Consider the following 25,291-nt stretch of genomic DNA (forward strand, 5'->3'; position numbering starts at 1 on the left):
CGGATGGATTAACAACAAGTTAAGCTTTTAAATTATGTAAGACACTAATATTTTCATGAATGTTTAATATTATGATTTTGTATTTTGAATTTAACTTCATAAATGGGAGACATAAGAGAGAACATGGTTGTGTTTTGTTCTTACTCTGGGGTAGAGGTATCTAAAAAACTGAAGCACTTTCTAGTGATTGGCCACTAGCCTATTTACAGGGTTGGGCAGTAATCCGTTACATGTAAGGGATTACAAAAGAACGGTAACTGTAATCCGTTATGTTACCAGCAAAAATATTGTAATCAGATTACAGATACTTTTGAAAGGATTACTTTTAAATTCAGAAATGATGTTTGCGAGAACTATTTGGCACTTCTGTTTTCTCAATGACATTCAAATCAGTATTGAAAAAAGCGCAAATTTGAGTTTGCTCCACCTGAGCGAGTCTGACCACAAATCAGAGACCACAATGATGACACATCCAAATGTGTTTAATGGATTGCGGGAAAAGAGCAGGAATAGGGTTTTGTAGGATACAGTCTAAGCTATGTCTTCCAATGGTGTGACTGCTGTCGGTATTCAAAGATGATCCAACTTTTTTTGTTATTTTTTTATTTTACCTTCTAGGCAAGTCAGTTAAGAACAAATTCTTATTTTCAATGACGGCCTAGGAACAGTGGATTAACTGCCTGTTCAGGGGCAGAAAAACAGATTTGTACCTTGTCAGCTCAGGGATTTGAACTTACACCCTTCTGGTTACTAGTCCACCGCTCTAACCACTAGGCTACACTGCCGCCCCAGGCAAACTTGAATAAACGCTTGAAGGTAAGGATGACGGCGAGATGGATATCAGTTATCATTGATATCTACTTAGCGCATTGATGTGAATCACACTGCTGCTCTCTCATTTAGCTATTTCCGCCTCACGGATTGTGGATGTTGTGGATGGCTGTTCACAAATCTAAATGTGTATATGAACCCAATAAGGGTTGAATTCAAGAAGTTTAAGATGCCTATCAATCATTGTTGTTGAAACCAGTGGACAGCCAGTGAAAAATGCGCTCTTGCAAAAGATGCAAAGCACGGATTGAAGCCTATGGAATGAAAGTAGGGCTTTTATTGCTCAATCTAATTCATTCTGATAAAAAAAAAATAACGTGCACACTTTTGATAGAATAAAGGGGCAATCTGTAGTTGCTACATCACTTTTTAGACTTATAAATTGTGTGTGTGTGTGTGTGTGTCAGTTGAAGTCGTAAGTTTACATACACTTAGATCGGAGTCATTAACTCGTTTTTCAACCACTCCACAAATGTCTTGTTAACAAACTACAGTTTTTTTCAAGTCAGTTAGGACATCTACTTTGTGCATGAAAAAAAATAATAATTTCAAGTAATTTTTCCAACAACTGTTTACAGGCAGATTTTTTTATTTATAATTCACTGTATCACAATTCCAGTAGGTCAGAAGTTTACATACACGAAGTTGACTGTGCCTTTAAACAACTTTGAAAATTCCAGAAAATGATGATGGATTTAGAAGCATCTGATAGGCTAATTGACATAATTTGAGTCAATTGGAGGTGTACCTGTGGATATATTTCAAGGCCTACCTTCAAACTCAGTGCCTCTTTGCTTGACATCATGGGAAAATCAAAAGAAATCAGCCAAGACCTCAGAAAAATCATTGTTGACCTCCACAAGTCTGGTTCATCGTTGGGAACAATTTCCAAATGCCTAAAGGTACCACATTCATCTGTACAAACAATAGTACGCAAGTATAAACACCATGGGACCATGCAGCCGTCATACCGCTCTGGAAGGAGACACGTTCTGTCTCATAGAGATGAACGTACTTTGGTGCGAAAAGTGCAAATCAATCCCAGATCAACAGCAAAGGACCTTTGTGAAAATGCTGGAGGAAACCTGTGCAAAAGTATCTATATCCACAGTAAAACGAGTCCTATATCGACATAACCTGAAAGGCCGCTCAGCAAAGAAGAAGCCACTGCTCCAAAACCGCCTTAAAAAAGCCAGACTATAGTTTGCAACTGCACATGGGGACAAAGATGGTACTTTTTGGAGAAATGTCCTCTGGTCTGATGAAACAAAAATGGAACTGTTTGGCCATAATGACCATCGTTATGTTTGGAGGAAAAAGGGGGAGGCTTGCAAGTCGAAGAACACCATCCCAACCGTGAAGTACGGGGGTGGCAGCGTCATGTTGTGGGGGTGCTTTGCTGCAGGAGGGACTGGTGCATTTCACAAAATAGATGGCACCACGAGGAAGAACAATTATGTGGATATATTGAAGCAACATCTCAAGACATCAGTCAGGAAGTTAAAGCTTAGTCTCAAATGGGTCTTCCAAATGGACAATGACCCCAAGCATACTTCCAAAGTTGTGGCAAAATGGCTTAAGGACAACAAAGCCATCACAAAGCCCTGACCTCAATCCTATAGAAAATGTATGGACAGAACTGAAAAGCGTGTGTAAGAGCAAGGAGGCCTACCAACCTGACTCAGTTACATCAGCTCTGTCAGGAGTAATGGGCCAAAATTCACCCAACTTATTGTGGGAAGCTTGTGGAAGGCTACCAGAAACATTTGACCCAAGTTAAACAATTTAAAGGCAATGCTACCAAATACTAATTCAGTGTATGCAAACTTCTGAGCCACTGGGAATGTGATGAAAGAAATACAAGTTGAAATAAATAATTCTCTCTACTATTATTCTGACATTTCACATTCTTAAAATAAAGTGGTGATCCTAACTGACCTAAGACAGGGAATTTGTACAAGGATTAAATGTCAGGAATTGTGAAACTGAGTTTAAATGTATTTGGCTGAGGTGTATGTAAACTTCTGACTTCAACTGTAAATGATTCTTGATGAATATAACTCATAAATGCCTCATGAGTTTATTTCAACTATCACACTCCATAAGAACCAAAATATATGTGTTTTTCTTACTGCTATGTTTGTAAACATTGTAAATGTAAACACACACTGTATATTCTCATAACATGTTTCAAACATGGATGGTCAGTCCTTGCATCCATTGCTCTGTCTATTAATCTGAGAGTGGTTCCATTTCTCCAGGCCCATCACTCAGCTTTTTACCAAAACAGAGGCTGGGCGGCTGTTTTGTTATTGTTTCATCTGTGGATTTGCCCTTTAAACAGCAGCATATTATCAAGATATCAAAGTGTTACCAACAAAAAGGTTAACAATGGTCCCATAGCTAATGCAGCATATTGCATTCATTTATCACATGTACTGTAAATAACACTTTTCAGTCGTGCTCAAAGCATGCCATTCCATGAGCACAGCATTTTGTTTTTCAGATCAATGAGCCAAATCAGTCCTCCATGACAACAAAATGATAAACAACAGAGTAGGGCTGGCTAATAAGTCTTTAGTTTTGGGGTCATGATCAAGTAAAACAATTTGGCTAACCTATACTTCCATATTTCCAAGTCCTATTCTTGAAGATCAAGGGGTATAACATTTATTGGAATGACTGGAATTCTGATAGGCTTTGGTTTTTAATGTAAAGATATTATATTTATATCATACTTAATCATATTATTATATGTAGTAGAAAGCGATGGGTTAGAAGAAGCCTACATAACCAACCTATAAAGTAAAAATTACCCTCCATATATGGCCAGTTATTTAACATTGATTTATTCTGCAACAGATGTCATTCAAATTGGTAACATACATTTTTGTATTCTTCTAATGCCTCTTAAGGGGAAAGGAATCTAAAAGTAACGGAATGTAATCGGATTACGTTACTGGGTTTGGATAATCCAAAAGTTACATTACTGATTACAATTTTGGACAGGTAACTAGTAACTGTAACGCATTACATTTAGAAAGTAACCTACCCAACCCTGCTTATATGCATCACTGAATGAGTGATGCTACCTGTATGTTACACCTTTGTCCAAATGTGAGTTGTCTGCCTTTGTTAAACACACACACATGCCTGCACACACACACACGCATGCATGCAAGCACGCACACACACACACACACACACACCACCGTTCAGAAATTTGGGGTCACTTAGAAATGTCCTTGTTTTTGAAAGAAAAGCACATTCTTTTTCCATTAAAATAGATAAAATTCATCAGAAATACAGTGTAGACATTGTTAATGTTTTAAATGACTATTGTAGCTGGAAACGGCATTTTTTTTAAATGGAATATCTACATAGGCGTATAGAGGCCCATTATCAGCAACCATCACTCCTGTGTTCCAAGGGCAAGTTGTTATCTAATCCAAGTTCATAATATGAAAAGGCTAATTGACCATTAAAAAACCCTTTTGTAATTGTTTGCACAGCTTAAAAGTGTTGTTTGATTAAAGAAGCAATAAAACTGGCCTTCTTTAGACTCATTGAGTATCTGGAGCATCAGTATTTGTAGGTTTGATTACAGGCACAAATTGTCCAGAAACAAATAACTTTCTGCTGAAACTCGTCAGTCTATTCTTGTTCTGAGAAATTAAGGCTATTCCATGTGAGAAATTGCCAAGAAACTGAAGATCTTGTACAACGCTGTGTACTACTGCCTTCACAGAACAGCGTAAACATGGCTCTAACAAGAAAAGAAAGAGGAGTGGGAGGCCCCGGTGCACAACTGAGCAAGGGGACAAGTGCATTAGTGTCTAGTTTGAGAAAGACGCATCACAAGTCCTCGACTGGCAGCTTCATTAAATAGTACCCGCAAAACACCAGTCTCAACGTCAACAGTGAAGAGACAACTCCGGGATGCTGGCCTTCTAGGCAGAGTTCCTCTGTCCAGTGTCTGTTCTTTTGCCCATCTTAATCTTTTCTTTTTATTGGCCAGTCTGAGATATTGCTTTTTCTTTGCAACTCTGCCTAGAAGGCCAGCATCCCAGAGTCACCTCTTCACTGTTGACATTGAGACTGGTGTTTTGCTGGTACTATTTAATGAAGCTGCCAGTTGAGGAGTTGTGAGGCATCTGATATTCCATAAAAATCTGCCGTTTCCAGCTACAATAGCCATTTACAACATTAACAATGTCTACACTGTATTTCTGATCAATTTGAAGTTATTTTAACAGACAAATAAATGTGCTTTTCTTTCAAAAACAAGGACATTTCTAAGTGACCCCAAACTTTTGAACGGTGGTGTATATGTAAACCATAATGTATGTGCACCATAATCCAACAGTGCATTGTGAGGTAAGGGTACATATTGATGGATGACTCCAGGTTATATATCCCTATTGAGGCAAAATGCTGAGTGGACTGAATGAATCTGGTGCTATAGACTCATCCATCACTGGTCTTCAGAGGGGGATGGATGGGACCATCAAGGCCTTTATTTTAATGGAACTCCCACTGAACACATGGAGAGTGTAAGTTTGTTCTGATCCCACCTAAACCCTGTGTTTTTTGGTGGTGTCAACATTGAGTGTAGCCTGTTTGTAATTTGTATCTACAGTATGTATACCAAATAAACATTTCATACATACTTCGTGAGTGCCAGTTATCTCAGTAGCTGAATTGCTACAGATGTCTGCTCTTTATTTGATCACTCTTTTGTTGCTGAGAATTTTCCTGTGCCGCAGGAAATCCAGATGAGCTTTGTGATTTACATAAATTCACTGAAAACCCACACTAACAAACAGTTGTATTGACAGTATTCCACTTTTCTTGTAGCCTAACCGCTGATCAAGCAACATTATGGACTAAAAGTTCAAATCCTGTTGCTGCAGGATCATTTTTCTGCCACAATACTGGTCAAATTACGATCTTGTTCTACAATCTGTAGAACACATAAGAATTAAGGTCCAATGAAATGAGCATTAAGAGAGGCCTTTCATTGTCATCTGTCTGGATGACTGAGCCGGTGGCAGTGACGTGAAGTGGCCGGTGACGGGCGTTTCGCCGTTCCCGAGTACTGCTGTCCCCACGCTAGGTCTGAGTAGCGTGGCCTGCCTCGCCAACACGGTACGGTAGCGGTGCCCCGCACCATATGGCATGGCATGCGGTTCAGTCCCCAGGATTGATTGGAGCAGAGTGGAGATAGAGAACGTGAGGGATCCTAATTGGGGTGTTTTCTCGACCAGATGCTCAATAAATTCTCTGTAGGACGAGATTATCATCAGGATCACGACAGTAAGGAAGGGAAGGCGAGGCAGACTGCTGGAGGGAGGCTTGAACTCTCTATCTGGCTGTGAAAGCTGGGGCAGAGGAACGAGCGAAGTGAGCGCCTGAGCAACAGATTCACAGGCCTGTCTGTACGTACGTGTGTTTGGGGGTAGGCGAGACAATTATTGGCAACGTGTGGAGATTCTCTGCCAAGCTCAGTATAATAGTGTATTGTACAAGTTACTATAGTGTATTATAGCAGCACTGTAGCTGAAGCAGAAAAAAATATACAGTAGTAGCATGAGGCAGTCACAGCCGCAGTAACAGCCACACCCAACCTCTGATAGGAACATAGGTATATCATCAATCCATATGGGACTTTTTGGAATCTTCATGTGTAGCACACAGACATGTGGAGTATAGAATAAAGATGTAGCCTTGTCAGATGTACCCCTCTGGAGCAGGGCCCTGGGTGAATTAGCATAGCCTCTGATCTGGGGACAGCTCTGCATGGAGTGTGGGATTAGACTGGGGGGGGGTTAAGGGGATGAGTGTGACAGTGACAGCCTCTGATCCAGGACCAGCCTATAATAACTGATTGGATTAGACCATGTTCCATACAGTTTATGGCTTCGAGTCCCACCGCCAACCGCCTAGCTCCTGCGTTAAACCTACGTTGTGGTTGAAACAACCCCTCGCTGTGCTGCGCCGTGCGTCTCCTAAAAACATGACCCACCAAGAACATCCTGCTGTCTGAGAGATGCTGTGCTGGGGGGCCTCCTGTGCTTTGGCTGCTGTTGCTGCTGGGGGGCCTCCTGTGCTTTGAGTGCTGTTGCGGGGCCTCTATGTTAAATACACCTCATAATATGTAATAGATGTCATGGGAAAGAGATCACAAGCTGGAGTATCAGGTGTAATGCAAACAGTAGCATCCCTACAGTATTTCCCACGGGCACACACTGGTTGAATCAACGTTTTTTTCCACGTCATTTCAATGACGTGAAACCAACGTGGAGCAAATGTTGAATTGACATCTCTTCCCAGTGGGTTGATGTGGTGTACAGTATATTGGGAATATTCACTCACTTGGTGAAAATTCTATTCTTTTTTTATGGTTATCCTGAGCGTTTTACCCATACAATTCTTCAGACAGGCTGCATAAATGACTATACACATTATGAATATATTAATGTTCGATTATTATAGGAATTTTTAAAAGTGTGGTTTAATCAGAGAAAACAACAATTAGACAACCAACTCATGCTCCCATAAAGCCACAGGGTCTCGATAGAGTAGACTCACACTTGGTTTATTTGAGTGAAATATGCAGCCCATAATATTCATATCAGAGCCTTGTCTGGGGAAATTGACTCGGCAACCTTTCGCTGGGATTCGTAATTAATGATCCATAAATAATTCAGTCCTTTAAAAGCAATTATCAGGCTGAGAGTGTGATGGAAAATACTCACTACTTTAAATGGAGTCTGAAAATTAGGATAAACTATTTACTCCGGAAGGGAGCACGGTACAGTGCCGAGCCGAGACACGTGGCCTCAAACAATGGCTGATTGACCAAGAAGCTCTAAATCAGAGTTTAGATCAAGATTAGCTGTCTTCATCTTAGTATGGACCTTGCAGTGAAATGTCGTAAAGGAGAGCGTCAGTGTAACTGTAGGATGTTTATGCCCAGATACTTTCAAACAACCTTTATCTAACGTTCTAAATAGGCTTTATTTAAATTAATTCTGAAGGGGAAAAGACTGCGTTTATCTCCTTTTCTGTCCCCGAGTCTACACTTTTCTTCCTGTGCACTTAGCAAATGAATAAATGACAGAACGGGTAAGAGAGAGAAAAGAGAAAAAGAGGAGAGAAATTCCATCTGTCCACAACATTCAAATGAGGCTGCTCCACGGGCTGCGTCTGGCTGTGCCTTTCACAACTCTAAAGGTGAAACTCTCTCTCTCCCTCCCAGAGTTATGCCTCGACACCAACAGGGATGTGTCATTGGGAATTGTTTTTACTTCTACCACCTAGAGGGAGGGAGTGAGGAGAGAGCGAGAAAGTGGGGAGACAGAGAGAGAATGGTGGGGGAGAGAGGGGAGATAGAACTGATAACACAATAATACTTAATTCTGTGCGCCCACCTGTACAGTGGGATGAAGCCATGACTGCTGGTGCTGGGGCTGGTGGGAAGAGAACAAGAACAGACTGTGTTGTTGATGAAGCCAAATCAGGGAGAAAATAATACCCAGCAGCAGATGCCCCATTGACGTGGCTGGCGTACCCTGTCTGTAATATTGATAGAGGTCACAGGTCAAGTGGATGTGACAATTCCAGCTCAGCTGCTTCCTGTCAGAGGGAATTTAATTTCCTGTTCCCCGGCAGATGTTGGAAACGTCGGAACGTGCCGTGTGGTGGGGGACAGTATTCCACAGCTAATTTGAATATTCCCATGACTCCAAATGGCCAATAGGATGAGATTTTTTTTCTTTGTTATTTCCAGTTATTAGTTTTGTAATACAATTAAATGAGGGCAGGCATTGAAGTGCAGTGCAATGTCTATTTCTAAGTTTCTGAGGGGGTATGCCTTTCTAGATATTTTACATTCAAGTATGTTTGTGAATCTCAGTTTCCAAGAGGATGAAAATATGCCCTATCATTTTGTGTCCTTCCGCATTTTACAGAGCTTTATCCCCACCAACAACAGTCCTGTGTGTATTTGGAAGACTTTAATAACTTTGGACTAGCAGCAGGATCCACCTTGCTGGAAGGGAGGGGGCGAGTGTTCTTGTGGCTGTTCAAGCCCATAGCGTCTCAATCAATGATTTACAGCAGGACACTATGGAGCCAGTCAACTAGTCCAACGCTCCCACCCATCCATCCATCAGAGCATTCAGCATTCCAGAAATCAATTAAGCAATCAGGGGGAAACAAAGCTCCCTCTTCGGAGATCCACTCTGTTCCAGAACGACTAGAATATGGAATATCACTCTCTGAGCCAGGCAGGAGTCAGGATATTCAGACAGTACACACATCTGTTCATCTGTTCACAAATGGCATTTATATTTGCATACACATTTGTGAACTCTTTCCCACCTACACACACACACACACTCACTCACACACAGATGAACAGACTCCCCCTAACAATTACACATACACACACCCTCCGTCCCTCTCTTCTGCTGTACCCCAGGTGACCTCAGCGTGCGGGGCCAGAGCGGTACAGAACGGTCCAGCAGGGCATTGTGTTTCTGCTCTCCACCACATCACTCTGGCTGTGTTTATTCAGAAGGCACTCAGTCGTGACGCAGGCACCTGCTTGGAGTACAAAGAGGCCCTGTTTGAGTTTAATGATTCCTAATGTATGATTATCCAGGTGCCAAAGAACATAATCGGAACTAAAAACATTACCTCTCCATAAGTACAGGGCTCATCCATGCAGAAAGCTGCAGTGTACTACTGGGTAGTAGGCTCCCCATTTGCCAACAGATGCAGAGGTCAAAAACTATACTGGCCAAAAAGTGGAGAGAGCAACAGTACACTAAAGATAAACACAGTACAAAATGTGTGTTAATAAAGATTCAAGCAGGGGTGACGAACAAGAAGCTGAAAAACGACATCCAGACCTGAACATTAATCAAGTATGCACAAAGCATTACAGACAGTCATTCATGCATTGCAGTGTTCGTGTTTCTTTTTATATAAATCATTGACACATTTTGTTTAGACTTGAAAAGCATTTCAAGACTTTGGCATGCACTTGACATGGATTTGATCTTCTACATTCTTTTAATAGAGAAAGAAAACACAAACAAAATCTCTCTCACTCTCACTCTCTGTGTGTCTCTCTCTCTCCATTTATACACAGATACATACAGTACCAGTCAAAAGTTTGGACCACCTATTTGTACTATTTTCTACATTGTAGAATACTAGTGAAGATATCAAAACTATGAAATAACACATATGGAATCATGTAGTAACCAAAAAAGAGTTAAACAAATCAAAATCAATTTTTTATTTGAGATTCTTCAAAGTAGCCACCCTTTGCCTTGATGACAGCTTTGAACACTCTTGGCACACCTGGAATGCGTTTCAACTAACAGGTGTGCCTTGTTAATGCGCTTGAGCCAATAAGTTGTGTTGTGACAAGGTAGGAGTGGTATACAGAAGATAGCCCTATTTGGTAAAAGACCATGTTCAAACAGAAACGACAGTCCGTCATTACTTTAAAACATGAAGGTCAGTCAATGTGGAAAATTTCAAGAACTTTGAAAACCATCAAGCGCTGTGATGAAACTGGCTCTCATAAGGACCGCCACAGGAAATGAAGACCCAGAGTTACCTCTGCTCCAGTGGATAAGTTCATTAGAGTTACCAGCCTCAGATTGCAGCCCAAATAAATGCTTCAGAGTTCAAGTAACAGACTCATTTCAACCTCAACTGTCAGAGGACACTGCGTGAACCTTCATGGTTGAATTGCTGCAAAGAAACCACTACTAAATGACACCAATAAGAAGAAGAGACTTGTTTGGGCCAAGAAACACGAGCAATGGACATGAAACACATTTGGACTCCCTTTGGTCTGAGTCCAAATGTGAGATTTTTGGTTCCAACCATTGTGTCTTTGTGAGACGCAAAGTAGGTAAACAGATGAGCTACTGTACGCATGTGTGGTTCCCACCATGAAGCATGGAGGAGGAGGTGTGATGTTGTGGGGGTACTTTACTGGTGACACTGTCTGATTTATTTAGAATTCAAGGCAAACTTAACCGGCATGGTTACCAAAACATTATGCAAAACACACCTCCAGACTGTATAAGGGCTATTTGACCAAGAAGGAGAGTGATGGAGTGCTGCATCAGATGAGCTGGACTCCACAATCACCCAACCTCAACCCAGTTGAGATGGTTTGGGATGAGTTGGACCGCAGAGTGAAGGAAAAGCAGCCAACAAATGCTCAGCATATGTGGGAACTCCTTCAAGACTGTTGGAAAAGCATTCCAGGTGAAGCTGTTTGACAGCTTTGCGCATTTTTGGCATTTTCTCAAAGGGTGGCTACTTTGACGAGTCTCAAATATAAAATATATTTAGATTTGTTTAACACTTTTTTTTATCACTACATGATTCCATGTGTTAGTTCATAGTTTTGATGTCTTCACTACTATTCTGCTGCAATGTAGAAAATAGTACAAAATAAAAATAAAAAGTACTTCACTTTTGACTGGTACTATATAAATATTTGTACTCTTTGCGTCAGTATGGCATCAGCGCCTGTTCTCTTTGTATAGCTGTCAGATGGGTGTTGCTCTCTGAGCTCAACATATAACTCATTACTTTGTGTGTGTGTGTGTGTGTGTGTGTGTGTGTGTGTGTGTGTGTGTGTGTGTGTGTGTGTGTGTGTGTGTGTGTGTGTGTGTGTGTGTGGGGAGGACCAACACTGCTACAACAGACTGGGGCTCCAGCATCAAAAGGCACAAGTCTGAAGGAAGGACGGAGGTGGTTTTGGACAGCTTGCCTTAAAGCTAGTTTCCTTAATAGAAACAATAACAAAGCGTCCATCCCGTCTGTGTTTTGGTATAAAAAAGCTGAGGGATGGGCCTGGAAAAATGTAACCACTCTCAGATTCATATACAGAGCTATCGATGCAAGGACAGACCACCCATGACATCACGATAGTTTTAACCATGTTTTGAGGTTGTACAGTGTGTTTACATTTATATTGTTTACAAACATTGGAATAAAACAAACTTACATTTTGGGTTTTGACTGGGTACAACAGTTGAACTAAGCTCATGAGAAATGTGTATGTTATATTTTCCAAGAATCAATGAGTATATACAGTGGGGCAAAAAAGTATTTAGTCAGCCACCAATTGTGCAAGTTCTCCCACTTAAAAAGATGAGAGGCCTGTAATTTTCATCATAGGTACACTTCAACTATGACAGACAAAATGGGGGGAAAAAATCCAGAAAATCACATTGTAGAATTTTTTATGAATTTATTTGCAAATTATGGTGGAAAATAAGTATTTGGTCAATAACAAAAGTTTCTCAATACTTTGTTAAATACCCTTTATTGGCAATGACAGAGGTCAAACGTTTTCTGTAAGTCTTCACAAGGTTTTCACACACTGTTGCTGGTATTTTGGCCCATTCCTCCATGCAGATCTCCTCTAGGGCAGTGATGTTTTGGGGCTGTTGCTGGGCAACACAGACTTTCAACTCCCTCCAAAGATTTTCTATGGGGTTGAGATCTGGAGACTGGCTAGGCCACTCCAGGACCTTGAAATGCTTCTTACGAAGCCACTCCTTCATTGCCCAGGCGGTGTGTTTGGGATCATTGTCATGCTGAAATACCCAGCCACGTTTCATCTTCAATGCCCTTGCTGATGGAAGGAGGTTTTCACTCAAAATCTCACGATACATGGCCCCATTCATTCTTTCCTTTACAGTCGTCCTGGTCCCTTTTCAGAAAAACAGCCCCAAAGCATGATGTTTCCACCCCCATGCTTCACAGTAGGTATGGTGTTCTTTGGATGCAACTCAGCATTCTTTGTCCTCCAAACACAACGAGTTGAGTTTTTACCAATAAGTTATATTTTGGTTTCATCTGACCATATGACATTCTCCCAATCTTCTTCTGGATCATCCAAATGCTCTCTGGCAAACTTCAGACGGGCCTGGACATGTAATGGTTTAAGCAGGGGGACACGTCTGGCACTGCAGGATTTGAGTCCCTGGCGGCGTAGTGTGTTACTGATGGTAGGCTTTGTTACTTTGGTCCCAGCTCTCTGCAGGTCATTTACTAGGTCCCCCCGTGTGGTTCTGGGATTTTTGCTCACCGTTCTTGTGATCATTTTGACCCCACGGGGTGAGATCTTGCATGGAGCCCCAGATCGAGGGAGATTATCAGAGGTCTTGTATGTCTTCCATTTCCTAATAATTGCTCCCACAGTTGATTTCTTCAAACCAAGCTGCTTACCTATTGCAGATTCAGTCTTCCCAGCCTGGTGCAGGTCTACAATTTTGTTTCTGGTGTCCTTTGACAGCTCTTTGGTCTTGGCCATAGTGGAGTTTGGAGTGTGACTGTTTGAGGTTGTGGACAGGTGTCTTTTATACTGATAACAAGTTCAAACAGGTGCCATTAATACAGGTAATGAGTGGAGGACAGAGGAGCCTCTTAAAGAAGAAGTTACAGGTCTGTGAGAGCCAGAAATCTTGCTTGTTTGTAGGTGACCAAATACTTATTTTCCACCATAATTTGCAAATAAATTCATAAAAAATCCTACAATGTGATTTCCTGGATTTTTTTCTTCTCATTTTGTCTGTCATAGTTGAAGTGTACCTATGATGAAAATTACAGGCCTCTCATCTTTTTAAGTGGGAGAACTTGCACAATTGGTGGCTGACTAAATACTTTTTTGCCCCACTGTATCATTAATTGAATAGTCCAAAAATGGATGTAGCAACTAACGATTCCTGCTTTAAGTGGGTTACATGTGATCAATAAAACGAAGACTTGTACTACGAAACAGAGGGGTTTACTACGAAGGTCAATGTCTAGGTAAATGTCTATGGCAACACAGAATTCAGAACTAACACGCTCAGGGGGAGGCTCTCATGGACCAATGAAATCGGATTCCCTCCCTCTTGCAAAGATTGTGTGGTCACCCCCTTCATTTTGACTTATTCAATATTTGATTCATCTTTGTCTGTCTTCTTCAAAACAGTAATATTAAAATACCAATCGCATTGCACATTTAGTAACGTCAGGATGCATTTGAAAGTCTACGCTCAGTAAAACGTTTGCCTGACTTTAGAACATGATTTAATCATAGGTGGGGGGGGGGAAAGGTTTCTGTGCATTGATAAGCTCACCAAAGTTGACATTAACGATATGTTTTTTTTTTTTATTGAAAAAAAGAACATAACTTCTAAAAGCCTGTTTCACAGCATAGCCTGCTGAATTTGCAAGATAACTTTTCTTTCATGTTGATTTCAGGCCCCAAAAGGAAAATGTGGCCCTGACTCGCCCACGGATTGATGGTTCAGCATCGTCTCAATGAAGAGTTTGGCGTTTGACTAGCCATGTGCGACATGCACACACAGTTACAGCATACTAGAGTTAGCAGCAGCTGCATGATCAATATCAATGGATGAAACCTGAGCTGGAATGTGAAGCTAACTGAAGCTAGCTCGCTTTAGTAAAGCCTGAGTAGATATAGCTTCAATTGTAGTATTCCCTTCCTCTGTTGTGGTGTTAAGCTCAAGGTGATGTCATAAAGACAATGCTGACGTTGAAACATTTCTAGTGGAGAGGCTGGTTGAGTACATCCGGATGGAATTGTATTCCTTATATAATGAACATTTCAGGTATTACAAGTAATTCAATATTACCTGTGGGTACGAAGAATCCTTTTCAGGTCAGAGTCTGTTTGAGTGACGTTCGTGCCATATCTGAGCATCACAACAGTACAATTCTGATTGGTTGAAAAACTCCAGCACATTACATCAACAAGCAGAGGTATACCCATCATTATTCTGCTCCACTGTCAGTGCCCAGACCCCTAGAGGTCTTAAGTGAATTATATTTAATGCATTAATGAGAAGGTGTCATTCATCCTCCAACCTCAGCTCTTTTGTAAAGCTCAGAGCCCCGAAAACAGGTTGGTTGATTCAATTATGTACACTGTTTGTTCTAAAGGGAACACAATTATTCACACCACTCCTCCACTGCCTATTAGTGCTCCTGAACTAACTTGTGGTCGATCAGTCAGTCAGCCAGAGCTCCAGCTCATCCTGCTACTGCTGCCAGTCTAATCTAAAGGGAACGAGAGAGACACCGTTAATGGAATTTTATATCAGTCAGAAACAAACAAGGGGAAAGAGGTGTGTGTGTGGGGGGGGGGGGATAATGCATTGTGTGTGTGTGTGGACGTGTTAAGTGTGGATGTGTACACTGTTACAGCTCTATGCAAAGGCACATCTCGTGCTAATAGGTTTTTCTAAATGCTATTTTCAGTCAAATTTAATGGGAATAAAATGACAATGTGTTCATTTTATGCTTTCAGATAATAATTTTTCCAGTTGGCAAGCATCAAAACTCAATTTCTGCTGTTGATAACCATGTCAGAGGAAACCTGAACCCATCAGGTGGTAGAAATTTCAAAGCCACAGTCAACAGAAGACATTCAAATTTCACTAGTATACTGTGGTAAGTGTACATTTGTTTGATTATTTTTTGTATCAATTCCCTGTACTTTAAAAAGTTGCCGCAGGCAATTTAAGGAGGTTGGCTTTACTCCGTGTTTCTCCGTTAGCTCTAGGCTGGAACCCACATCACACATTCAGATTGACACTCCTGTCTGCCTCCCCCGAAGAATACTGTCACACACACACACGGGAGACGGCGAGAGAGAGCGATTTAAATGTGATTTACACCATTGCACTCTGCAAATTGTATCGTGTGAAAAGCTTGAGCCCTTAAGCCAAGTCGATTATATTTCACCAGCTTTGGCTGTCAATCTTTCCACTGTTTACCAACAGGGCTGATTAGTAAATACTCAGAGCTGCCATTCCCCCCCACACGATTCCCCACTCGTCCCAAACCTCCAAATCAATTTCCTTCTGGAAACACAATCCATGGCCTCTCGCCGTGGTGTTATTTGGCTTTGTGGAGACACCCCTAGAGTCCACTCAGCCCATCTTTCTCCACACTCATCCAGTCTTCCTCCTCCTCTTCATCCTCTTCCTCATTCCCCCTCTTCCCAGGTCACCCCATTGCGCTGGGGGAGTGATAAGGTGTTCCATGTCAATCAGGCCTGTCTGATACATGGCCCCACACGTACCTCTAGGGGTACCATCCCCCCCTGCTCAACTGACACAGTGGCGCACAGAACGCAAAAAATATTCGTAGAAATATTTAACCTCCACACATTAACAAGTCCAATAGCTCAAATGAAAGATAAACACCTTGTTCATCTAGCCAGCAAGTCAGATTTCTAAAATGTTTTACGGCGAAAACATAGCACATATTTATGTCAAACCACCACCAAAAGATAGGCTAATTTACATAGCCATTTTGTAGAACAATAGATGCAATCACAAAAGCAGGATTAAAAGAAAAATAATTCACTAACCTTTTGAAAATCTTCATCAGATGACAGGAATAGGACATGTTATACAGTACATTTGTTTTTTTCAATAATATGCAATTTATATCCATAAATCACGGTTTACATTGAACGTCATGTTCAAAAAATGCTACTAGAATGTCCGGAGAAATTATGATAACTCTGCCAGATAACAGAAATACACATCATAAACGTTGACTAAATATACATGTTCTACATATAGTTAGAAAGATACACTTCTTAATAAAACAGCTGTGTTACATTTATTTTTAACGTTACAGAATTCGTTCACTTGTCAATAATATGAGACGGCGCTCATAGATTAGCAATATGGCTCCGCTATTTCGGAGTCCACAGAAACACATAATAACCACATAAATATTCCCTTACCTTTGCCGTTGTTCGATCAGAAGTCGTGGAAGAAGTCATACTTACCAAAACCAGCGTTTGCCTTTCAAATGTGTGTCTTTGGGTTATCAAACGTGACTAATTTCGGCTGAAATGCACCCAAAATTCTATGGGTTGCGCATCAAAACTTCAAAATTACATATTATATGTCGACTAAACTGGTCAAACTAAGTTCAGAATCGAGCTAAAACATGTTATAAACATACATAAAAATCCTTAGCCCGAAAGGACAAGCCTATATCGTTTGGTGGATCTTGGAACGGAAGAGAGAAAAACACAGAGGCGCGCACGTATTATTGCGTGACCCGAGGGTTTCTTCCCGCCAAAGGGTGAGGGAGCGCGCGATCTTCACAATGAAGCGCCCCATTGAAAGAGGACATCGCGCTGAAGAGATAGGAACTGTTCCCAGATCTGTAGCTGGTTGGGAAGGGTGGGGGCGATGACGTCAAAGTTGGGCCAACTTTTCTGCTGACAGAATGAATGCAGAATGGATGCCCTGTGAGTTCTGCTTTACATAGAGACATAATTTAAACGGTTTTAGAAGCTTTAGAGTGTTTTCTATTCAATAATATTTATTATATGCATATATTAGCAATTTTTGACAGATTTTTTGTCAGTTTACTATGGGCACGCATTCCTCCAAAGGGGGCAGTATTCTGCCATAGCCTTAACAAGATCAAGCTGCGTGGTCCCTCTGCTCCATTCTGTTTACCTGTATCTCTCCTGTGTTTCCTCTTCCTTAACAACAGCCCTGGTGGATGTGTGTTCTGACGCTGTTGACATCACTGCTTTGGTATTTGGAGAGTGTTGCCATCTGGGTAAGATGCATCAAGCCCATTGGGTGAACCATTTACCCATGATGAATTGCGGTTTGATCCTCTTGAACACAACCACTGTGTTGAGTGACACACACACAGCGTTTGATTTGATTTTAGCTGTCGGTGATGGACTCGCAGGAGGTATGTTTGTAAATTAATTTGATCAAGCTATGTAGTCTATTGATTCCTTCTTATTTGATAAATTAAATGAAAATGCTTTGTTGTTTCTCTGCAATTTTGTGAAGTTGGCTTTAGCTAGCCAGCTAGATATAAGTTTCCAAACTCCCAACCCCAAAACTTGCTAACGAGCCATTTCAGGCAATCAATCAAGTTAGAGTAGCTAGCTTGTCTAAATATCATAGATGGCAGCCTCCTGGCAAGGTTTCTAAACTTTCAAAAACAATAAATTACTAAATATACTGAATAAAACTCGTACTCCTTTCAATCTTTTATCCAGATTTGAACAGGGATGCAGAGAAGCATATTTCATTTATTTTATAAAGAACCACCAGTCAGGAGGATACAGACAGCTCAAAAGGTATGCTTAGATGTGCAGAAGAATACTTGGTTGAAATGACAATGTTATCAAGTGCTTGTCAAATTGTGAATGAGAGACTGATGAAGTGTGTGCAGCCTGCACAAGGAACAAAGCAGAGCTCATGCCTTTCATGAAACTTTTTTTCAAATCATCAATAGAGTCGCATCATGCAGCCTTAGAATGTATTACAAATCTAAAGATATAGACCGATGTTTGTATCACAACTAAAGTTGCATAAATTACTCTAAATGAAGCATATAGGAGGACCTGTTTCATTGTTAACCTCTCAAAATAGAATAGCCGTATGTGTGCACTCCCTCAGAAATCGTTTGGTCTAGCATAAGGACAACTCCGAGCATGTTATACTATTTTTCTGAAATATACTACATTTTCTTCATATCATGTTTCTTGAGACCGGTCTAAAATAAATAATGGTGTAGGCTATATTACATTGACTTATTAGACTTTTTAAAATGTAGATGTTCCAAAATGTCTGCATCAGTGGCTTGTAGGCTGTGTGGAAGCCAGGAGATGTTAAACATGTTTATGTTATTTAACGGTTAATTACCGTGAGACTGGCAGTTATTTGCTTGACAATCACCGGCTGCCAATGTCATGACCACCACAGCCCTAGTTAGTGCAGTATATTGAGAAGTGTGATTAACAACAGTCAAAATGACAACTGAACAGAAATAGAGTTATGCTTAGATAAAAAAGAAATAAAACATTTTTTTAATTTACATAATGCCATAATGATTATTGCTCTAGATTGCAGGGGAAAAAAGCTGTTTCGGGTGTTTGAAAAAATGTAGCCTCCCTCCGGACCACTCAGCCTCCATCCTCAAGTTGATCTTGGTAACAGTATTTTAAACCTCTGTTTGTTTGTGAACTTCCTCTGCTTCAACTCTGGCCTTTCACATTGCATCCACTACTACCTACCTGGCATTCAATGCAACACATGTATCTCTCCAACTAATAACATGAGAGGGAGTTTGTGTAGCCAGCACCACAGTATACATTAATCACAATCATTTTCACCACAAATGTCCTCCCTCATATGGACCGCCAACCAGTTAAACATGCTTAGACAACATGCTCAAATTGTAGGCATTATTTAAACAGGAGGCACATCGTTGACTTCCTAATAACTAGAATTCCAATCCAGTCCCAGCTGTCTCTCCCCAACCCAACGGCTCCAAACTCAGAGCTCTGGTGCTTGTAGTTTGTTGACAGAGAGAGCGATGCCCCTCTGTTGTGGGATACTGTTGCCGTGTCGTGGTGGTGAGAGGAAGTGAACAGTGTTAATAGATAAGTATTGTTAATAAGTATTGTTGTTGTCCTGACAAAGCCCTGCACATGGCTCTCTGGCTCTCTGCTGGCCTAGCTGGCCATGCTGCAAGGCATTCAGGGAAGGGGCATCTGCGGCCAGATCACTCCACGCACGGCGGGCCGCGGGGCAGTGACACAGGCAGAGACTGCAGGCTGGTGCTAAGCTTTCCAACTGAGGGACAGACTGCTCTGGAACCCCAGATGAGTACACAGTGGTGGGGAATACTACCCAATTATCATACTTGAGTAAAAGTAAAGATACCTCAATAGAAAATGACTCAAGTAAAAGTGAGTCACCCAGTAAAATACTACTTTAATAAAAGTCTAGAAGTATTTGGTTTTAAATATACTTCAGTAACTAAAGTAAATGTACTTGCTAATATATACTTAATTATCAAAAGTAAAATTATATATTAAGCAAACCAGACAGCACGGTTTTCTTGTTTTGGCATGTACGGATAGCCAGGGGCACACTCCAACACTCAGAAATCCTTTACAAACAAAGCATTTGTGTTTAGTGAGTCTGTCAGATCAGAGGCAGTAGGGATGACCAGGGGTGTTCTCTTGATAAGTGTGAATTGGACCATTTTCCTGTCCTGCTAAGCATTCAAAACGTAACAAGTACTTTTAGGTGTCATGGAAAATGTATGGAGTAAAAATAGATACTTTTCTTTTGGAATGTAGTGAAGTAAAAGTTGTCAAAAATGCAAATAGTAAGGTACAGATACCCCCCAAAATGACTTAAGTAGTACTTTAAAGTACTTTGCATCACTGTGAGTACCCCACTGTGGAATTGATCACCACCACCCCTCTCCGGCTGGCTAGCGCTTCGCTGGCTTTCTCTCTGTCTTTCTCACTTCGTTGTTTGTATATTTTGTCTATGGTTCTGCCTTCTCTGTTGTCTAACTAATACATCTTTCCTTTTTCTCTTTCAGTATCACATTCCTCTTCCCAATTCTTTATATCTCGCGTATCCTTTTTCTAAAGATATCACCATCTTTTCTCTCTCTGTCTCCCCCTGTCCGTCTCTTCTCTCTCGGTCTCCCCCTGTCCGTCTCTTCCCTCTCGGTCTCCCCCTGGCCGTCTCTTCCCTCTCGGTCTCCCCCTGGCCGTCTCTTCCCTCTCGGTCTCCCCCTGGCCGTCTCTTCCCTCTCGGTCTCCCCCTGGCCGTCTCTTCCCTCTCGGTCTCCCCCTGGCCGTCTCTTCCCTCTCGGTCTCCCCCTGGCCGTCTCTTCCCTCTCGGTCTCCCCCTGGCCGTCTCTTCCCTCTCGGTCTCCCCTGGCCGTCTCTTCCCTCTCGGTCTCCCCCTGGCCGTCTCTTCCCTCTCGGTCTCCCCCTGGCCGTCTCTTCCCTCTCGGTCTCCCCCTGGCCGTCTCTTCCCTCTCGGTCTCCCCCTGGCCGTCTCTTCCCTCTCGGTCTCCCCCTGGCCGTCTCTTCCCTCTCGGTCTCCCCCTGGCCGTCTCTTCCCTCTCGGTCTCCCCCTGGCCGTCTCTTCCCTCTCGGTCTCCCCTGGCCGTCTCTTCCCTCTCGGTCTCCCCCTGGCCGTCTCTTCCCTCTCGGTCTCCCCCTGGCCGTCTCTTCCCTCTCGGTCTCCCCCTGGCCGTCTCTTCCCTCTCGGTCTCCCCCTGGCCGTCTCTTCCCTCTCGGTCTCCCCCTGGCCGTCTCTTCCCTCTCGGTCTCCCCCTGGCCGTCTCTTCCCTCTCGGTCTCCCCCTGGCCGTCTCTTCCCTCTCGGTCTCCCCTGGCCGTCTCTTCCCTCTCGGTCTCCCCCTGGCCGTCTCTTCCTCTCGGTCTCCCCCTGGCCGTCTCTTCCCTCTCGGTCTCCCCCTGGCCGTCTCTTCCCTCTCGGTCTCCCCCTGGCCGTCTCTTCCCTCTCGGTCTCCCCCTGGCCGTCTCTTCCCTCTCGGTCTCCCCCTGGCCGTCTCTTCCCTCTCGGTCTCCCCCTGGCCGTCTCTTCCCTCTCGGTCTCCCCCTGGCCGTCTCTTCCCTCTCGGTCTCCCCCTGGCCGTCTCTTCCTCTCGGTCTCCCCTGGCCGTCTCTTCCCTCTCGGTCTCCCCTGGCCGTCTCTTCCCTCTCGGTCTCCCCCTGGCCGTCTCTTCCCTCTCTGTCTCCCCCTGGCCGTCTCTTCCCTCTCGGGCTCCCCCTGGCCGTCTCTTCCCTCTCGGTCTCCCCCTGGCCGTCTCTTCTCTCTCGGTCTCCCCCTGGCCGTCTCTTCCCTCTCGGTCTCCCCCTGGCCATCTCTTCCATCTCTGTCTCTCGGTCTCCCCCTGGCCGTCTCTTCTCTCTCTGTCTCTCGGTCTCCCCCTGGCCGTCTCTTCTCTCTCTGCCTCTCGGTCTCCCCTTGGCCGTCTCTTCCCTCTCTGTCTCTCGGTCTCCCCCTGGCCGTCTCTTCTCTCTCTGTCTCTAGGTCTCCCCCTGGCCGTCTCTTCTCTCTCTGTCTCTCGGTCTCCCCCTGGCCGTCTCTTCTCTCTCTGTCTCTCGGTCTCCCCCTGGCCGTCTCTTCCCTCTCTGTCTCTCGGTCTCCCCCTGGCCGGCTCTTCTCTCTAGGTCTCCCCCTGGCCGTCTCTTCTCTCTCTGTCTCTCGGTCTCCCCCTGGCCGTCTCTTCTCTCTCTGTCTCTCGGTCTCCCCCTGGCCGTCTCTTCCCTCTCTGTCTCTCGGTCTCCCCCTGGCCGTGTCTCCTCCTGGCCGTCTCTTCTCTCTCTGTCTCTCAGTCTCCCCCTGTCCGTCTCTTCTCTCTCTGTCTCTCAGTCTCCTCCTGTCCGTCTCTTCCCTCTCTGTCTCTCAGTCTCCCCAAGGCCGTCTCTTCTCTCTCTGTCTCTCAGTCTCCCCCTGGCCGTCTCTTCCCTCTCTGTCTCCCCCTGGCCGTCTCTTCTCTCTCTCTCAGTCTCCCCCTGGCCGTCTCTTCTCTCTCTCTCAGTCTCCCCCTGGCCGTCTCTTCCCTCAGTCTCCCCCTGGCCGTCTCTTCCCTCTCAGTCTCCCCCTGGCCGTCTCTTCTCTCTCGGTCTCTCAGTCTCCTCCTGTCCGTCTCTTCCCTCTCTGTTTCTCAGTCTCCCCCTGTCCGTCTCTTCCCCCTCTGTCTCTCAGTCTCCCCCTGTCCGTCTCTTCCCTCTCTGTTTCTCGGTCTCCCATGGCCGTCTCTTCTCTCTCGGTCTCCCCCTGGCCGTCTCTTCTCTCTCAGTCTCCCCTTGGCCGTCTCTTCCCTCTCTGTTTCTCGGTCTCCCATGGCCGTCTCTTCTCTCTCGGTCCCCCCTGGCCGTCTCTTCTCTCTCTGTCTCTCGGTCTCCCCCTGGCCGTCTCTTCTCTCTCTGTCTCTAGGTCTCCCCCTGGCCGTCTCTTCTCTCTCTGTCTCTCGGTCTCCCCCTGGCCGTCTCTTCTCTCTCTGTCTCTCGGCCTCCCCCTGGCCGTTTCTTCTCTCTCGGTCTCTCGGTCTCCCCCTGGCCGTCTCTTCCCTCTCTGTCTCTCGGTCTCCCCCTGGCCGTCTCTTCTCTCTGTCTCCCCCTGGCCGTCTCTTCCCTCTCGGTCTCCCCCTGGCCGTCTCTTCCCTCTGTCTCCCCCTGGCCGTCTCTTCCCTCTCTGTTTCTCGGTCTCCCATGGCCGTCTCTTCTCTCTCTGTCTCTCAGTCTCCCCCTGTCCGTCTCTTCTCTCTCTGTCTCTCAGTCTCCCCCTGTCCGTCTCTTCCCTCTCTGTTTCTCGGTCTTCCATGGCCGTCTCTTCTCTCTCGGTCTCCCCCTGGCCGTCTCTTCTCTCTGTCTCCCCCTGTCCGTCTTTTCCCTCTCTGTCTCTCGGTCTCCCCCTGGCCGTCTCTTCTCTCTCTGTCTCTCAGTCTCCCCCTGGCCGTCTCTTCCCTCAGTCTCCCCCTGGCCGTCTCTTCCCTCTCAGTCTCCCCCTGGCCGTCTCTTCTCTCTCGGTCTCTCAGTCTCCTCCTGTCCGTCTCTTCCCTCTCTGTTTCTCAGTCTCCCCCTGTCCGTCTCTTCCCCCTCTGTCTCTCAGTCTCCCCCTGTCCGTCTCTTCCCTCTCTGTTTCTCGGTCTCCCATGGCCGTCTCTTCTCTCTCGGTCTCCCCCTGGCCGTCTCTTCTCTCTCAGTCTCCCCTTGGCCGTCTCTTCCCTCTCTGTTTCTCGGTCTCCCATGGCCGTCTCTTCTCTCTCGGTCCCCCCTGGCCGTCTCTTCTCTCTCTGTCTCTCGGTCTCCCCCTGGCCGTCTCTTCTCTCTCTGTCTCTAGGTCTCCCCCTGGCCGTCTCTTCTCTCTCTGTCTCTCGGTCTCCCCCTGGCCGTCTCTTCTCTCTCTGTCTCTCGGCCTCCCCCTGGCCGTTTCTTCTCTCTCGGTCTCTCGGTCTCCCCCTGGCCGTCTCTTCTCTCTCTGTCTCTCGGTCTCCCCCTGGCCGTCTCTTCCCTCTCTGTCTCTCGGTCTCCCCCTGGCCGTCTCTTCTCTCTGTCTCCCCCTGGCCGTCTCTTCCCTCTCGGTCTCCCCCTGGCCGTCTCTTCCCTCTGTCTCCCCCTGGCCGTCTCTTCCCTCTCTGTTTCTCGGTCTCCCATGGCCGTCTCTTCTCTCTCTGTCTCTCAGTCTCCCCCTGTCCGTCTCTTCTCTCTCTGTCTCTCAGTCTCCCCCTGTCCGTCTCTTCCCTCTCTGTTTCTCGGTCTTCCATGGCCGTCTCTTCTCTCTCGGTCTCCCCCTGGCCGTCTCTTCTCTCTGTCTCCCCCTGTCCGTCTTTTCCCTCTCTGTCTCTCGGTCTCCCCCTGGCCGTCTCTTCTCTCTCGGTCTCCCCCTGGCCGTCTCTTCTCTCTCTGTCTCTAGGTCTCCCCCTGGCCGTCTCTTCTCTCTCTGTCTCTTGGTCTCCCCCTGGCCGTCTCTTCTCTCTCTGTCTCTCGGTCTCCCCCTGGCAGTCACTTCTCTCTCTGTCTCTCGGTCTCCCCCTGGCCGTCTCTTCTCTCTCAGTCTCCCCCTGGCCGTCTCTTCTCTCTCTGTCTCTTGGTCTCCCCCTGGCCGTCTCTTCTCTCTCTGTCTCTCAGTCTCCCCCTGGCCGTCTCTTCTCTCTCAGTCTCCCCCTGGCCGTCTCTTCTCTCTGTCTCCCCCTGGCCGTCACTTCTCTCTCGGTCTCCCCCTGGCCGTCTCTTCTCTCTCGGTCTCCCCCTGGCCGTCTCTTCCCTCTCTGTCTCTCTGTCTCCCCCTGGCCGTCTCTTCCCTCTCTGTCTCTCTGTCTCCCCCTGGCCGTCTCTTCCCTCTCTGTCTCTCCCTGGCCGTTTCTTCTCTCTCTGTCTCTCTATCTCCAGAAGTGTGTTTATTCTGGTCTGATTGAAGCAGGAGGGTTATGAAACTAGATCAGAACTTTCTATGTGATGTGTGTGTTTATGCATGCAAAGCTCCACCGTGTCTAGTTGTCCTGTTCCTTGTGGTTGTCCAGCACGCTCTCTATCTCTGTCCACGACAACCATCCCAGAGGCTGTCACCCTCCACTTTGGCCGCCGCCACGGTCTGGACACCCATCTGCGCTGCCATCGCCATGGTTACGGACATAATCCGCCACCGGACAACCAACTGAAAGCATGGAGGCTTTTAGAATGTGACATGAAATCACCACACACTGTTTTCCACAACACACACACAACAACAACTCATATCTTTGGGAGTTCCTCTCTAGGGGAGGGATAATAACATGCTGTATCTCTGTTGTGGCAGGAAATTACATCAACTGTGGCAGTTTATAGCAGTTTTATCGTCATGGTGACTCTGAGCCCCACCTGTCAGTTTTGGCAGAGGCCCTAACATGACAGCGTTCCGTCTGCCATCTGATTCACACACAAACATACACATTTTTAAGGCCAGAAATTGGACAAAGCGTTTTCACACCAATCCAAACGTTCAGTGACACAAATGTTCAATGACACAGTCCATGACGCATTAAACATTCCTTTTTCTATACCTTTCCAAAAATTCATGAAT

The 25,291-nt window shown here is 44.9% G+C and overlaps 1 protein-coding gene across 1 annotated transcript in view; it reads right to left on the reverse strand.

The window, feature by feature from the left end:
- The window catches only part of LOC116353695 (cilia- and flagella-associated protein 251-like), a 44,126-nt gene extending 19,273 nt beyond the window's left edge, over positions 1–24,853 (reverse strand). The window contains exons 1-2 of the mRNA XM_031791396.1: positions 24,799–24,853; positions 20,433–21,458 (exon numbers count right to left, since the gene is read on the reverse strand). Of these exons, the coding sequence (XP_031647256.1) occupies positions 20,433–21,458; positions 24,799–24,853 (1,081 nt within the window). The remainder of the gene's footprint in view (positions 1–20,432; positions 21,459–24,798) is intronic.
- Between the last annotated feature and the right edge of the window lie 438 nt (positions 24,854–25,291).

This window comes from Oncorhynchus kisutch, linkage group LG15, assembly GCF_002021735.2.
Source record: "Oncorhynchus kisutch isolate 150728-3 linkage group LG15, Okis_V2, whole genome shotgun sequence".
In the NCBI taxonomy this organism is placed as follows: domain Eukaryota; kingdom Metazoa; phylum Chordata; class Actinopteri; order Salmoniformes; family Salmonidae; genus Oncorhynchus; species Oncorhynchus kisutch.